This window comes from Solanum tuberosum, unplaced genomic scaffold (genome assembly GCF_000226075.1).
Source record: "Solanum tuberosum cultivar DM 1-3 516 R44 unplaced genomic scaffold, SolTub_3.0 scf00482, whole genome shotgun sequence".
NCBI lineage: Eukaryota > Viridiplantae > Streptophyta > Magnoliopsida > Solanales > Solanaceae > Solanum > Solanum tuberosum.
This window is the reverse complement of record NW_006239402.1, coordinates 301,156-315,087: the sequence shown is the minus strand read 5'-3', so window position 1 is coordinate 315,087 and position 13,932 is coordinate 301,156. Positions and strand designations below refer to the sequence as shown.

At 34.9% G+C, this 13,932-nt stretch overlaps 4 protein-coding genes across 5 annotated transcripts; all 4 read right to left on the bottom strand.

Annotated features, from left to right (window-relative positions):
* Window positions 1-3,074: 3,074 nt before the first annotated feature.
* On the bottom strand, window positions 3,075-3,990 carry LOC102600778 (cucumber peeling cupredoxin-like). The gene is made up of 2 exons (XM_006364155.2): window positions 3,696-3,990; window positions 3,075-3,607 (listed from the first exon to the last, which is right to left on the bottom strand). Exons 1-2 carry the CDS (start codon window positions 3,877-3,879, stop codon window positions 3,234-3,236), a joined length of 558 nt encoding a protein of 185 aa, XP_006364217.1. The 5' UTR covers window positions 3,880-3,990; the 3' UTR covers window positions 3,075-3,233.
* A 1,917-nt stretch (window positions 3,991-5,907) lies between these two features.
* LOC102600455 (cucumber peeling cupredoxin-like) lies at window positions 5,908-7,418 on the bottom strand. Its single transcript, XM_006364154.2, has 2 exons — window positions 6,671-7,418; window positions 5,908-6,565 (listed from the first exon to the last, which is right to left on the bottom strand). Exons 1-2 carry the CDS (start codon window positions 6,852-6,854, stop codon window positions 6,144-6,146), a joined length of 606 nt encoding a protein of 201 aa, XP_006364216.1. The 5' UTR covers window positions 6,855-7,418; the 3' UTR covers window positions 5,908-6,143.
* Window positions 7,419-7,613: 195 nt separating this feature from the next.
* Window positions 7,614-9,959, bottom strand: LOC102600118 (methyl-CpG-binding domain-containing protein 11-like). 2 transcript variants are annotated; one of them, XM_015303831.1, is made up of 3 exons: window positions 9,705-9,796; window positions 9,369-9,425; window positions 7,614-8,772 (listed from the first exon to the last, which is right to left on the bottom strand). In XM_015303831.1, the coding sequence occupies exon 3, from the start codon at window positions 8,767-8,769 to the stop codon at window positions 7,816-7,818; it is 954 nt and encodes a 317-aa protein (XP_015159317.1). In that variant the 5' UTR covers window positions 8,770-8,772; window positions 9,369-9,425; window positions 9,705-9,796; the 3' UTR covers window positions 7,614-7,815. The 2 variants fall into 2 exon arrangements, with proteins under 2 accessions (XP_015159317.1, XP_006364215.2); XM_006364153.2 differs by lacking the exon at window positions 9,369-9,425 and having other exon boundaries at window positions 9,705-9,959.
* Window positions 9,960-11,185: 1,226 nt separating this feature from the next.
* Window positions 11,186-13,339, bottom strand: LOC102599788 (twist-related protein 1). Its single transcript, XM_006364152.2, has 3 exons — window positions 12,595-13,339; window positions 12,242-12,414; window positions 11,186-11,611 (listed from the first exon to the last, which is right to left on the bottom strand). Exons 1-3 carry the CDS (start codon window positions 13,207-13,209, stop codon window positions 11,437-11,439), a joined length of 963 nt encoding a protein of 320 aa, XP_006364214.1. The 5' UTR covers window positions 13,210-13,339; the 3' UTR covers window positions 11,186-11,436.
* Window positions 13,340-13,932: the final 593 nt, after the last annotated feature.

The window sequence follows — 13,932 nt, the reverse complement described above, 5'->3', positions numbered from 1 at the left end:
TCTCGTTCTCTCCCTCGCCTCTCTCGTTTTTTATACAAACGCAAGTGTATAAAGTGTGTTTGTGTTTGTATAAAGCGAGAGAAAATTGTATATATTCATATATTTTCGTTCCCCTCTCACCTCTCTCCCAGATCTCGCTCGCCACTCTCCCAGATCTCGCTCTCTCACTCGCCTCTCTCACTTTATACAAAAACGCAAATGTATAAAATGCGTGAAAATTGTATATATACATATATTTTCGTTCCCCTCTCCCAGATCTCGCTCGCCTCTCTCACTTTATACAATTGATCTTTTTGTATATGTATACCAAAGCAGATTATACAACTGCTTTCTTTTGTATATGTATAGCGAAATATACATATTTATGTTTGCTATGGAGCGCAATTATGCAAACTTTGCTATAACATACAAATATGAATTTTATGTTTGTTATATGTGAAAGTTGCTCTAATAAGTATCAAGTACTCCCTCTGTCCCTAATTACTTGTCCATTTTGACAAATCAAGAAAGGACAATTTTTTTTACCTATTATACCCTGAATTAAATGACTAATTACTTTTAAAAATGTAGAACTTTTCATCCACTTCATAATTAATAGGGGTAAAAAGGTAAATTCACTATGTCATTAATTATTTTCTTAATAGGTATGCCAATTCAAAAGTGAACAAGTAATTAGAGACATACGAATATTTCTTACTTCAGTAAAATGTCACCTTATTAATAGAGTGTTCCTTTTTTATTTAGGCCATAACATTTTCTTCTCTCTTAAATTTCGTGTTCAAACAAATACCTCCACACTAATTGGGAATGTTGACTGCTGAGCGTCTGTAACACGCCTAAAGCAGGGGCAGATTTAAGAAGGCCACTTCGTTGAAAAAAATAATATACTAAATAGGTATAAGTATATACAAATAATTAAGAAGTAGAAGCAAACGTAGAGTGTATATTCTTTAAGTGACACTTGTAACCAAAGTTGTACGTAGCTTGGTTGGGTAAGGCTTGGAAGTAATACATTTAGAAAAAAGAAAATTCATTGAGAAAAAATTATAATATTTTTTTATGTTTTAAAAAAGGTATAGTAGTATACTGCTTTTTTATTTTATTTTAAAAGGTAACGCTGCTTATAAAAAATCTTGTGTACGTCACTGACCTCAACCCTCAATCTACTTTTTTGTCCTCCATAATTTTTCTAAACAATATGATACCCATATGAAAGTTTTAAGCTTTTACACAATTGATTCTATTGCCGGGTCAAATACATTATTGATGAAATGAATATGTATACGAAATTTTGAAACGGAGAAAAATAATGTTACGTTGTTGCTTGAACTACTGGTCAATGAACCAAAAATTTCAAATAAAGTTTCTTTCGAAATATGGCAACTCCATTCACTTTGCTATGTCATATTTTCAAAGATATGACTATGCAGTGTGAAACTGCACACTATGATTAAGACTTACGGCTTTTGTATTGTCTGTTCTAGAAATGGTCCTTTTCCAAATCTAGAAATTGCATCAATTTTAGGTTCCAGAGTGTGATAATATAAAGATATTTACATCATCAATTACTACTGTTTAAAATATACTCACTACATTCCATGATAGCTTTTGAATTTTTTGAGATTTAAATCAGTTATGTTTTTTTTATCGTAACATTTTCATATATCTTTTAAATATTTTTAGTTGTCAATTACTATAATACTACCTCTAGTCCATTTTAATTGTCTTGCATACTAAAAATAGTTGGTTAAATCATTTTTGAAAATTATAGTAATATTAAACATTTGTTGTCATTTTCATCATTGCTCAATAAATGTGGAGGGAGATTAATTCATATGGCGGGAAAAAAAAGTAATTTTGAATTGATGAGATAAAAAAGTAAATAAGATAATTTAGACAATTTAATTTTCTCTTCAATAAATTTTCAAAAGACGTACAAAGAAAAATATAACAGGTAAAAATGGATCGAAAGGAGAACATGATTTATTAAAGTTGTTGGCGTCAAAGTACTCTACGTACAAAATGCCGTGCATGTACGTAATTTACGACTATATATAGTCAATGAGCCACTATTGTGGATTTTAAAATTTTCTAAAGTAAAAGACATTTAATAGCTTTTCGTATTTTGAAATACAATACGTATACAAATGCGACCACAAAATCCAAGTATAGAGTAAATAAAGGGACACCAATGAATGGACCATACTGAGACATGTACCCAGGAAATTAAATTGTTAGAATATTTCACTTTTGTTTTATAAAAAAATAATAAAAATAAATAGTTCTCATGTGTTGAGATCGAGATCGTATTGTCATTTTAATATTTAGTCATCAAAATCTTTTAACCTCGTGGCCTACTTTTATTATTTGAAGTGAAAAAAGTATTCTTCTTAACATGATATCAATGACGGTAGACATAAAGCTTTTTGTTGTGTTTGTAATGTGGACTTCACATATTAAGTTATTCACATTACATATGTCCAAATATATGTCATAGAGTTGTTAGAGTGCTCCTCGTTAATTGAGGGAATGAATTGTTATCTCCTTAAATAAGCTATAACTTTTGCGATTAATTAAGTCTATTAGTATCAGTTCTTTTACATATGGGAATATACATTTAATTTTTTAAAACATACTATTATGTTAGTTAGAAATGTCTTTTGTGTTAGAAAGTTAAAATATATAATGCTTGTCTGGAATATATTGTAAAGTTTTTCTCATCAAACATATACAAATTAAAATGCAAATTGAGATGGTGGGAGTAGTTAAGCGTAGATATGTATCACAACGTTCGTATATGAAATTTCATTATACTACACATCAAATTGTTGGTTTTCAAAGAAACGAATCAATTAAATTGAACAAATTAAATCGGGAGGTAGGCTAGCTAATTGCAATTTTCAACCCTCAATCAACGTTACATTTATAGTTTCGTTGACCTTAATTTGAGAATAGTTATGTTACGCACGTAGTTACGTTGCAAAAGTTTTTGCAAAGGGTTTTACTCAATTAGCAATTAGGATTCAATCATGTCACTTTAGTCAGGGATGACGTTTGGGCCATTAGATGTATGATAGCAAAGAAACTACCTATATTTAACCTTTAACTCATAAAATATCCCAAATACAATCATCAATTAAAACAAAACTGAATCCGATACAATCTAGTATGGTTACATCGTAGTACGTATATATAAACTATAAGAATCTCAAAACATACTTAAATGGTCCAATTTAATGAAAAATGGCCAAGGCAATTGCGGATAGACTGAGCACAAAGCTGGCCAATACGGTCGTTGAGGACGAAGGCGGAGGAGGAGGAACGACACCACCGGGAACGGAACCTGTAGGTCCATCAACAGATGGTGTAGGTGGGTTGGTACCTGGAGTACTAGTGCTGTCGTCGGAAACTGAAATTTCTAATTTCTGTCCACCTTGGCAGTGTGTGCCAAAAGTACAAATGAAATAGTGATCATCAGTAGAATTAAGAGTTATATTTGCTGGTCCTGTCATTATGGCAGTGCCTATTGCATTCTGCGAATTGCATCCATCGAACGAAGTTTCTTCTACTTGTAGCACGTCATGTCGGTCAGTCGCAAAGTTGAACACTGTCAAAATTAAAATAAGAAACATTAATTAGTTTAATTTGAAGGATATAATCTAATGAAAATTAATAAATTAATTAAATGTATATACCTAGAGTATCGCCAACTCTGAATGTTTTTCCAGCAGTCCAATTTGTGTAAGCTACCGCACCATTGCTTGGTACGATCCAACCCATGCTGTCCCCTACCACATGCACCGTTTGTGCTGTCGTGTCTTGCACCATATTTCCGATGACTAAAGCACTAAAGACGATCATGTACAACATTTTGTCCATGTCTTTATTTTTTGGTAACGTTATTTTTTGCACTTTATTGGTAATTGCTAGTTTGTAGGGAATTAAGGATGAGATGTCTATATATAGCTAGCAATATGATTCTCTATATATAAGAGAAGGGATTTTGAATTGGTCTAAACTTTCAACTTGCGTGGTGCTTGGTTATGACTTATGACTTTCTATTATAGCAAGAGTGGTGGGAAATCAAAGTAGGAATTTAATGTTGGTTGGACCATCAAGAAAAAAATGAGCAGGAAATTAGATCTCGAAGGAGAAAAGTGGAAGGCGGGCTAATTCAACTCCCTAAATAATAAAAAAAAGTATATAATTAATGAAAGTCAATACACACTTGACTTGAACCTTTCATATTACGGCACATGAGACTTATAGCTATTTTTCTATACAACAATTACGAAATTGATTTACAGCTGATAGTTCCTCTACTATATTAAGAATTACCAATTAATTAAGGGCTAATATTTTAGTTTAGATTAGTTAATGGCAAGGATACTTACCAGATAATATGATAATGATAAATATAAAGATATGAATGCATCCAAAGAACATTTATAGAATTAAACTATTTCGAATTGTTGCTAAATAGCGGGATAACTTATCCGAACTGGTAGATAAAAACATATCCTGAGAAGTAAATGTTTTAATGAGGTGATCAAAATCAACACTAATGGAAGTTTCTTAAAGGACATAGGAAGAGCAGGTAAACTGCCGTATTAGTGGTGTGGTAAGGAATGGGATTTTTTTTACCAAAGTAAGCCGTTAATAAAATAATATGCTTTTTTTTTTTTTTTGAAATTTTACAAAATTAATATAACATTTTAAATAACATTTTAGGTTATATTTTATTAAAAAAATTCAATGGCAAAAGAAAAAAAGATTGAGGAGTAAGGTTAAGATTCACTCCAAGTAACGTTACTCCATCATATCTTTGTCTCTTTGTCATTGAATATTTTAAATTTTTTTTAACCTAAAACGTTACTGAGAAATACGTTCATAGTTGTTTTGTAAAATTCTAAGGAATGATAGTGGCGATGTAAGTTATGCATTCTCTGTTGCAGTAGCAACACTGAGGCCGAGGCAAAAACAACAATGTATGGAGCCAATTGGCAAACATTTGGATGGAATTAGACTCTCTGATCATTGTGGACATGATAAAGAATAGATTCACCAACAATTTGAAACTCTAGATGATCATAGAGAGCACTATACAGAGTCTAAATCAAGCAACGATACCATCTCGCTTTGGTGAATATTGACTTCTGAAAAATAAAGTGAATACAAATTAAATGGTTAGTTCATCGAAACAGGGGAACAATTGGAATCGTTTTAATATCGTAGTAGCTAGAAATGTATAGCAATGTTAAGGAGAGTAAAATATTATTTTTTTTTTGTTCATATATGATCACTTTGAGATTTAAAATAATTTCTTTCGTTTTCTAAGAAAATGAATTACCTTATATGCGACATATTAAACCTAAGTACTCCTGATGATCGTTATGTTAATAATCTTCTTGGACTTTGTTTAAAGCTGTTTTCCTTGATATGTTCTTTCTCCTTGAGATGAGGGAGATAAAAATACTTGAATTTATCAACCTTCGTCAAGAAAATATGAGTATGAAGCAGTATGCTTTGAAGTTCACTCAATTGGCTAAGTATGCTCAAATGGTTGCAGAGACTCTAGAACAAGAATAATAAGTAAGTTTGTTTTAGAGACAATGTGGGGATTATCTTTCGACAACCTACACCCTTTCCATTGAATGGACTTGAATGTTACATCATGAATTTACTGTCAGTGTGATTTGTGAAACACCAAAATTAGAGGCTTTAAAGCATGGAAATTTAAATTGGGTCTGTGGGACTTATACGTATATCACCCAGGTTTCAACTTAATGAAAGATTAATTTATTTATTTATTTATTTTGTATCACTGGAGATGGTAAAACTATCATCTTTACATGCTTGGTATGAATTATTGCAGAATTATTCACCATCATTATTTATATTGGATCAACAAATATTGGTATGATAAAATACACCATAACTGTTACTTATAGATTGTTTATTCGATACTACAAGGGGACATGCCTACTGTACCAAAATAATCTGCACTGATGATGATCGTAAAAACAATACAACAATTTTACTGCCACTCACAAAACAAAACTCAATCCAATAATTAAAAAAAATTCATCACATTATTATTACGTATAAACTAGGAAGCTCAACACCTCCTTAATTTACCCAATTTAAAGTAAAGTGGCCAAGGCAATGGTGGACAGACTGAGTACAAAACTGGCCAACACGGTCGTTGAGGACGAAGGCGTAGGAGGAGCACGACCACCTGGAACAGAATTTGAAGGTCCTGCAGCAGAGGGTGTAGGTGCACAAGCTTCTGGTTGTCGCACAACAGGAGTTGTTGGATTGCTTGGGTTAGGCGGGTTGGCTTCTGGAGTACCAGTGCCGCTGGAAACTGTAATAGCTAATTTCTGGCCATTTAGGCAGTGCATACCAAAAGTGCAAATATAGTAGTGTTCTCCAGTAGAGTTTAGAGTCATATTAGCTGGTCCTGTCATTATAGCATTCCCTATGGCATTCAGTGAATTGCAACCATCGAACGATGTTTTTTCTACTTGCAGCACGTCATGTCGGTCAGTCGTGAAATTGAATACTGTATAAAATACGGAAAGTAACATAATCATACACTGGATTTGTGTTAATACAAAATAAGCTGAAGGATATCAGAAAATGGAAATTGATCATTAAATACACATACCTAGTGTGTCACCAACGCTGAAGGTTTTCCCAGCAGCCCAATTTGTATAAGCTGCCGTGCCATTGCTTGGTATGATCCAACCCATGGTGTCCCCAACTACATGCACCGTTTGGGCTGTTGCGTCTTGCATCATACTTGCAACGGCTAAAACACCAAAGACCATCATGCACAACATTTTGTCCATATCTTAAGTTTTTGGTAACTAATTTCTTAATTCGACGTTTTTTGGAAGTCGCTAGTGAGGAAATTGATGATTACTACGTAGTTTGTTAGGGTAGGATGAGATGACTAGATAGACAATATGGTTCTGTATATATAAGGGAAGGAATTTTTGAATTGGTCTAAACTCTTAAATTGCGTGGTGCTGGGTCTTGAGTTTCTATTATAGCAAGAGCGGTGAGGAATCAAAGTAGGAATTTAATGTTGATTGAAACATTAACAGGGAAATGAGGTAGAAAGAAGAACCCGAAAGGGATGTTGGAAAATGGGGCTAATTCAACTCCCAAAATAATCAAATGGAGCAATTAGTAAATGAACACTTGACTTGGAAGTTGAACCTTTCTTTTTACGATACGATAGACGAAAATGATTTGCAACTGTAAAGTAAGGTTCCTCCTTTGATTATCAGAAAAATTATTGCTTCTTAATTACCTCCTCACCCTTTAAAAAACTACTGTACATATTTTTGATAGCTTTAATCCTTCCTGTGAGAATTTTTGTTTAAACTACTACACTTTGTTACTATAAAAAACAATCATGAATCCATGATACAAAATTTCAATCGACTTTCTCTTAATTAGCTAGAATTTCAATCTCCAAGTTTACACAGTCTTACTCTTACTTAGCTGTAAGTTCTAACCACCTGAACTCGAGACACCGTTATTTCTCAAGACATTTTTTACGTTATATATTGAATTTCAGCAGTACCAATAAACAAGAAAGATCACAATGAACAAGTTGACATTTATTTATGTTAGTAAGATACTAGAAGACCACAATATATCACAAAGTACAGATCACAGAAAGATCAGGAAAGTTGATCTCTAAAACGCTAATTCCTAAACTACTAAGCAAACTATTATAATCGTCCTAGTACGGATTAAACATGCACTGGGCGAAGGCCTAATTTATTTTAGATGCTACACTCAACAACTAATGGTGGCAACAGATTGATGTTGTGGGGTATGTGCTCGCTCTGGCTGATTAATCTGGCAATTATCCATAACCAGGCCAGCCCTGTTCTTATTTTTCTCCTCCTCCACCGAATTAGGCTCTTCACGGAAACCACTAGCTTCTCCAACAAATGCAGGGTCCTGAATGTTGTACGTCTCTCCTCCTGCGACTTTTCTTTCTGGTGTACCCTTATCTGGAATGTCGTGATTCATGTTATCTGCTCCACTAATGTCTATATCAATCTGGGACTCTAGATTTTCCCCGTATCCTGGTTTCTCCCCGACTTCTATTCCTGCTTCAGCACCATTTGTTTCTCCAATTACAGCATTTGCAAACACTCCCTTGAAATAGTCCTTGTCCATGGAATCATTCCAGAAGTCGGCATCAATTGCTATAGTCTCCTCTGTAACATTTTCAGCCATTTTATCTCCTCCATCCTCAAACTGAATGTCATTGCTGGCCTCAGTTTTCCTATCTGAAACCTCTGTACCAGCCATTTCCTCTTCTTTTTTATGCTCTGTATTTTCCTTATTAGCGCCCATCTCACCCCCCTTGTCCTCCATTTCAACTTCTACTATATTCTCCTCCTTCTCCAAGCCTTCCTTTTCTTCTATGGCAGATTCCATGTTTTCCTTCTCTATATCTGCGATATCCATTTCCTCTTCTTTTTTTGTAGCATAAGACGTACGTTGTCGCTTCTTTGCCGGCTCAAGCACTGCTGGAAGTGGCATTGCCTTAACCTTCTGACTGATCCGTGCTGATCTCCTTGGAGCCTCACCAGTAGTCCAATCAAATTCTGACATACCAGGATTTCCATCGTGTGTTTTCAGGTACTTCTCCAACTGCCTCTTATTCCTTATCTCCTCTCCTGTTGGAGCAACAAATACAACCTCATTCTTCTTTGCTCTAACACCCTTTTTCAGCATGAGCTGCAAATAAACAGATAAGAGGAAAATATATAAGGTGTCCAACTATGCCTCACAAGAAATACTTAACTATCCCTTGTTGAAGGATACAATCCCAGGAGCTTTCAAATACTGATTTCTCAAACAAGCTAAGTAGGACACTATACAGAATTCTTCACTCATCAATAACGATATCACAAACATGGATACGGATATCTAGCTCGTGAAGAGAATAATTAAAGACAGCAGAAAACAGACACCGAAAAGAAAGAGAACTATTAATTACTTCCCATTTGGTACCTCACAATTCCCTCCGAACTTTTGAGATGGCGCAAGTCATGGTGGTTGTCAAGTGTTGAACCATATAAGCTTATTTAGATTTCAAGCTTAGTGAACAGAAACCGTAGTATTATTCATATTGTAATTCTTGTATGGTTGGTTTACTAGTTATTTCTAAATGAAATTTACACTCATATTCCACTATATTGTCATCCACAGTTCATGTTTAACTTGTAGTGACTAGAAAATAGAAATTTCTTCAAGAAGCTCAGAAGAAACTCCAGCCTTTGCAACAACAAAAATCAGCTTCTGTTACATAACCAAAAACTAAACTTTGTTGCCTTAATCTAGCTTGTTAAACAGATCACCAACTCTCTATTTCCCTCCCAAAGTCAACTCTCCAATCAACAACAGGAACAAACAAGAGAAAATCACTTAAATCTGGTATTCCATATCTGATCAGACTGAAGTAAGAAATAAATCGAGGCTACAAAGTGAAGAATATACTCAACTAATAACTGAAATAAGGGAAAATAAACAGAATTAATAACTGAAAGTCATATGAAACAATTTGAGTGGAACTATAGCATACTCAAAACAACCAAAAGAGTAGTAACATACATAGCCTTGTAGAGCAGAGGAACAAACAACACTAGAAATATTGGTAAAAAAATTACCAGTTTCTTCCAAGACAGAGGCGCCGCAGGAAGCTCCACAGGCGAAAGATCCATATTGTTACTTGCCATTATTGTCTTCTCCAAATATCAAAACTCAAAAACTACAACTTAGCTCTGTTTTTGCATCAGTACAACCATTTATGAAGCTTGCTTGACATATACTTAAAAGACGCCGCAACTCATAGGAAACCGCCTCAAACACGCAACAGATTTATCACACGTCGCACAAGTGGACGGATAGGATTTGTTGAATAAAAGCTGTTATGGTATAGGGTGACTATTCTCTTTTTCTGTGATTTATGAGGTTAGACACGTGGCGTCTGCTGGCTTAATCAAACGACGTGCTCCATTTTTGGATTAGTTCATGCCTAAACTCTTTTTTTTTCCAGTGGATAACGTTCCCCAAAACTCTATTAACTGAATTTAAATATTGGATTTTGGATCCGGTAGCGCAAGTCATGTTTCTTACGCAATCTCCTTTTATTTCTACTACTACTACTAAACCAGAGGCGAAAACAAAAGGACTGTTAAATAAACCTTGGGAGTTTACTGTTACAAACATTCAGCATATTTTTGGATAGGTTTGAAATTAAGTAGATTGCTCGCAAATAGTTTAAGCAAACAAATTGATGTTACGATATCAAACTTTGGAAATGATCTTTTATTCATGCACTATTTAATAGTGTATTTTAAAGATATATATGTGCCCACGTGGACATAAAAAATAATGCATAATTATAAATAGTAATGTGTCCACGTGGACACATATATACCTTTAAAATACACTATTAAATAGTTCAGGGGGTAAAAAATACATTATTAAATAGTTCAGGGGTAAAAGGTCCTCCATAAAATTTGGTATCATAACAGCAATTTCGGCTAAAGTTAAAATATTTTTCAAACCCTTTTCCCTTCAAATTATTTTGTTTGAAAATAAATAAAAAATCTCTCTCCCCCTTTTTTCTTGGACTATATCTTTTGTTGTGTTGATATTTTATTACTAGTATTATCTTTTGTTGTTTTGATAGTTCTTTATTATTATTTTATAACAGAAACATATATATCAGTAAATATTTTTTAATCCTCTCAATTATTTACCTGACAAGAAAATAGAATAAGGAAATAATTCTGATAATTAGCAATTTATTCAAATATCACTTCATCATTATTCAGTTGAATTGAACACTTCTGAGAATCTTCCAACACACTCCGCAATATGGTGGTAGCCCAAGTCTATATTGGACTAGTTCATGCATGGATTAACATGACATACAAGCCCAAGAAAATGGCCCAATCTAAAAGAGCAAACAAAGCGATGAACTTTGATACATGCTAATGAGAGGGCAAGTATTCAATCAAATATTTGAAGGTACAGGGTAGGATGCCCCAACACTACCTTTATAAAAAAAAAAAACTGGAGTTACATACTACAGCAAGAACACCTGGAACTTGTGTTTTATGGAAAATGGTGAGTTTTAATCAAACTACAAAACAACTCACTTTATGCATTATTATTTGAGAAACAACGCGAAGTATACAAATTATAATACTCGGTTATCACTTATCAGACATCACAAAATTAAAATTAGTTAGAGCTTGTAAAAGAGACGGAAGGAAAACTCTTCATAGTCGAGAGCAATCTATTTCATAGCTACTTATATACTAGCAGTACTTATTAGTTATCTAAACCATGTGCTCAAGAGTCTGATTAACATGGGAAGAGGCTGTGAAACTAAGAAGCAGCAGCCAAGGGAGGTCGATGAGACGGTGCCCCAAAGAAGTTCTGGGCTGGTCCTGAATTCTCATGTTGTATACCAAATTGCCTACTCAGTTCATCTTCCTCACCCTCATTCTCATATTCTTCACCAGCATCCCACAGGAATCGAGCATAAGAGCCCAGTACATAGCTGCAATAATACCCGTTCGTCACATTAGAAGGCAAAACAGGGTCAATCTGTTGAAGTATGTGACCATCTCATTTAAAAGCTTAAGTTATTAGACAGATGTTATTTTTATTTATTTAGTTATGTCTTTCAACACACCCCTCACAAGCGGCATGTTCTTTTCATGAACCAAGCATGTGAAAATTCTTTTTGATAATGGATGACAGTGAGACTCGATTTCCAGAGCTCTTGCTTGCTTTGATATCATGCTGATTAGGTTCAAAATCCAAATCTTTAATATGATATCAAAGCATGCAAAAGTCTTGGATCAAATTTCACCATCACTCATTATCAAAAAGATAGTTACACGTGTTTGGCCATGAATAGCGAATCAAACCTACATGGAAGGGACGTGCTAAAAATATAATTAAGTAAATAAAAGTATGGGCAAATGGACCACCAAGATATTTTTGAGAGAGAGGACAAATAGCTCCAAAAAAAGTGGCCCATCTGGTAGAGAGCCCATTCATTCAGGCTGGAATCAATCCATCAATCATAAACATGATAACAATGCCCAGAAAGTGACATATATAACAATATTTATCCCACTGAATATTTCAAATCTTAAAAAGGAAATGCAAAGCATATGCATACCAGTCATCAGGGTCAGATTTCACAGCTCGATCAAAGTAAGTGTGGGCACGAGCAGCGTCTTTCTGAGTTTGCCATATCAGTTCAGCGTAGAGTGACAACGCATAACCATCATTCGGGTTTGCTAAAATCGCTCTTCCGCAGTATTCCTCAGCTTTTTCTAAATCAGCCCTAACCTGTTTGCATCAATAATTGGCATCCCACGAATCAATAAATCAGTGTAGTAGTAAAAAATGAATCAATTAAACAAACTCAAAACAAAATTAGGCGGATGGAGCTGTTTTGAACCTATCAAGTCAAAATTCTGGATCTGAATTTATAAAAGGCAGAGGAAATTTCATCTAGAATTTTTTTACCTCTTTCAAGAATCTGGCATAATTGGCCAGAAGGAGACCATTTCCTGGGTGGGCTTCGATCATTTTCTGGTAATAGGCATCTATATTATCAGGTCCATGCCAACTATTTGAATCCTGAGAATCAGACCCATCTCCACCATCCGATCCTCCGCTACCTCCGCCACCGCAAACTTTACCTCCTCCTCCTCCTCCACCTACACCACCCGCCACCAGAGACTGCAACACCCTCCCTTTCTCCTCAACCGCCACACTAGCCTCCTCCTCCGCATTCCCCAAACCAGAATTCGACAACAACCTCCTCACCTCCGTCGAACCCACTTCGTTATTCTTTAGCTTCGGAGTCTTCGCCTCTCTTTTTGTTCCGTTTTTGTTCTTCTTCGGAACAGCTGGATCTCGTGGGTCCAACTCGCACATACACCTATTAGGTGCATGTTTCGTCGGAGACGTATGTTTCGCCGGAGTTTCATCCGGACCAAACGACGTCGACATTAACACAGATCGTGTCCTGTTCAATTGCTGGGTCGTTATAGGTAATAAATCGGATTCCGGCGACGACCCACATGGTTTCGGTTTCCATGAATTAAGTAAAGGGGTTGATGAGCTTCTCAATAACATCTTATTCGTGGGATCAATTTGCAGATCGGTCTATCTGATTCAGAAGCAAAAGGCGAGTAACCTCCGCTGCCCTCCTTTGGGGGAGAGAGTGTGAAGTTGTTGGCACGAGTGGTTTTATAGAAGCAAATTAATCGCCGATAAGAATAAATCTAAAACCGTTGATTGGCCAAATAAAGTGGAAACGACTAAAGTCTAGATTAATACTATAAATCTGCATGTTGAATATTTTAAGACGTATAAATCAACGGTTCTAAATAAGCTCCCTAAGCCAACCATACTGCCGTGGGCCAAGTTCCAAATATGATTGAGCCTCTACGTGGTGACCCCACGATGGAAACTTACATAAATCTATCTTTTCTAAGGTTATTCATCGACATGATTGAAATATTCCTTTGTTTATTATTAAAAATAGTTTCATTTTATTAAATAAGAATATATACATATACTATTTAGACACTTAAGCACTATGGGGTCGTTTGGTACAAACATTGACAATGCAGGGATTAGTAATGCACAGATTAGTAACGCATGTATTAGTAATGCAGGAATTAGTAGTGTCGGGATTATTTTTTGTCAAGTGTTTGGTTCATTACTTTCCACTTAATCTTGTGTTTGATTTAAAACTCTACAAAAAATTGCTTTCCTATTATACCCTTGTGTTATTATGAGATTGTTAATTTCATGTAATTGGGTCAACGTAGATAACCGCCGGACAATATTTTT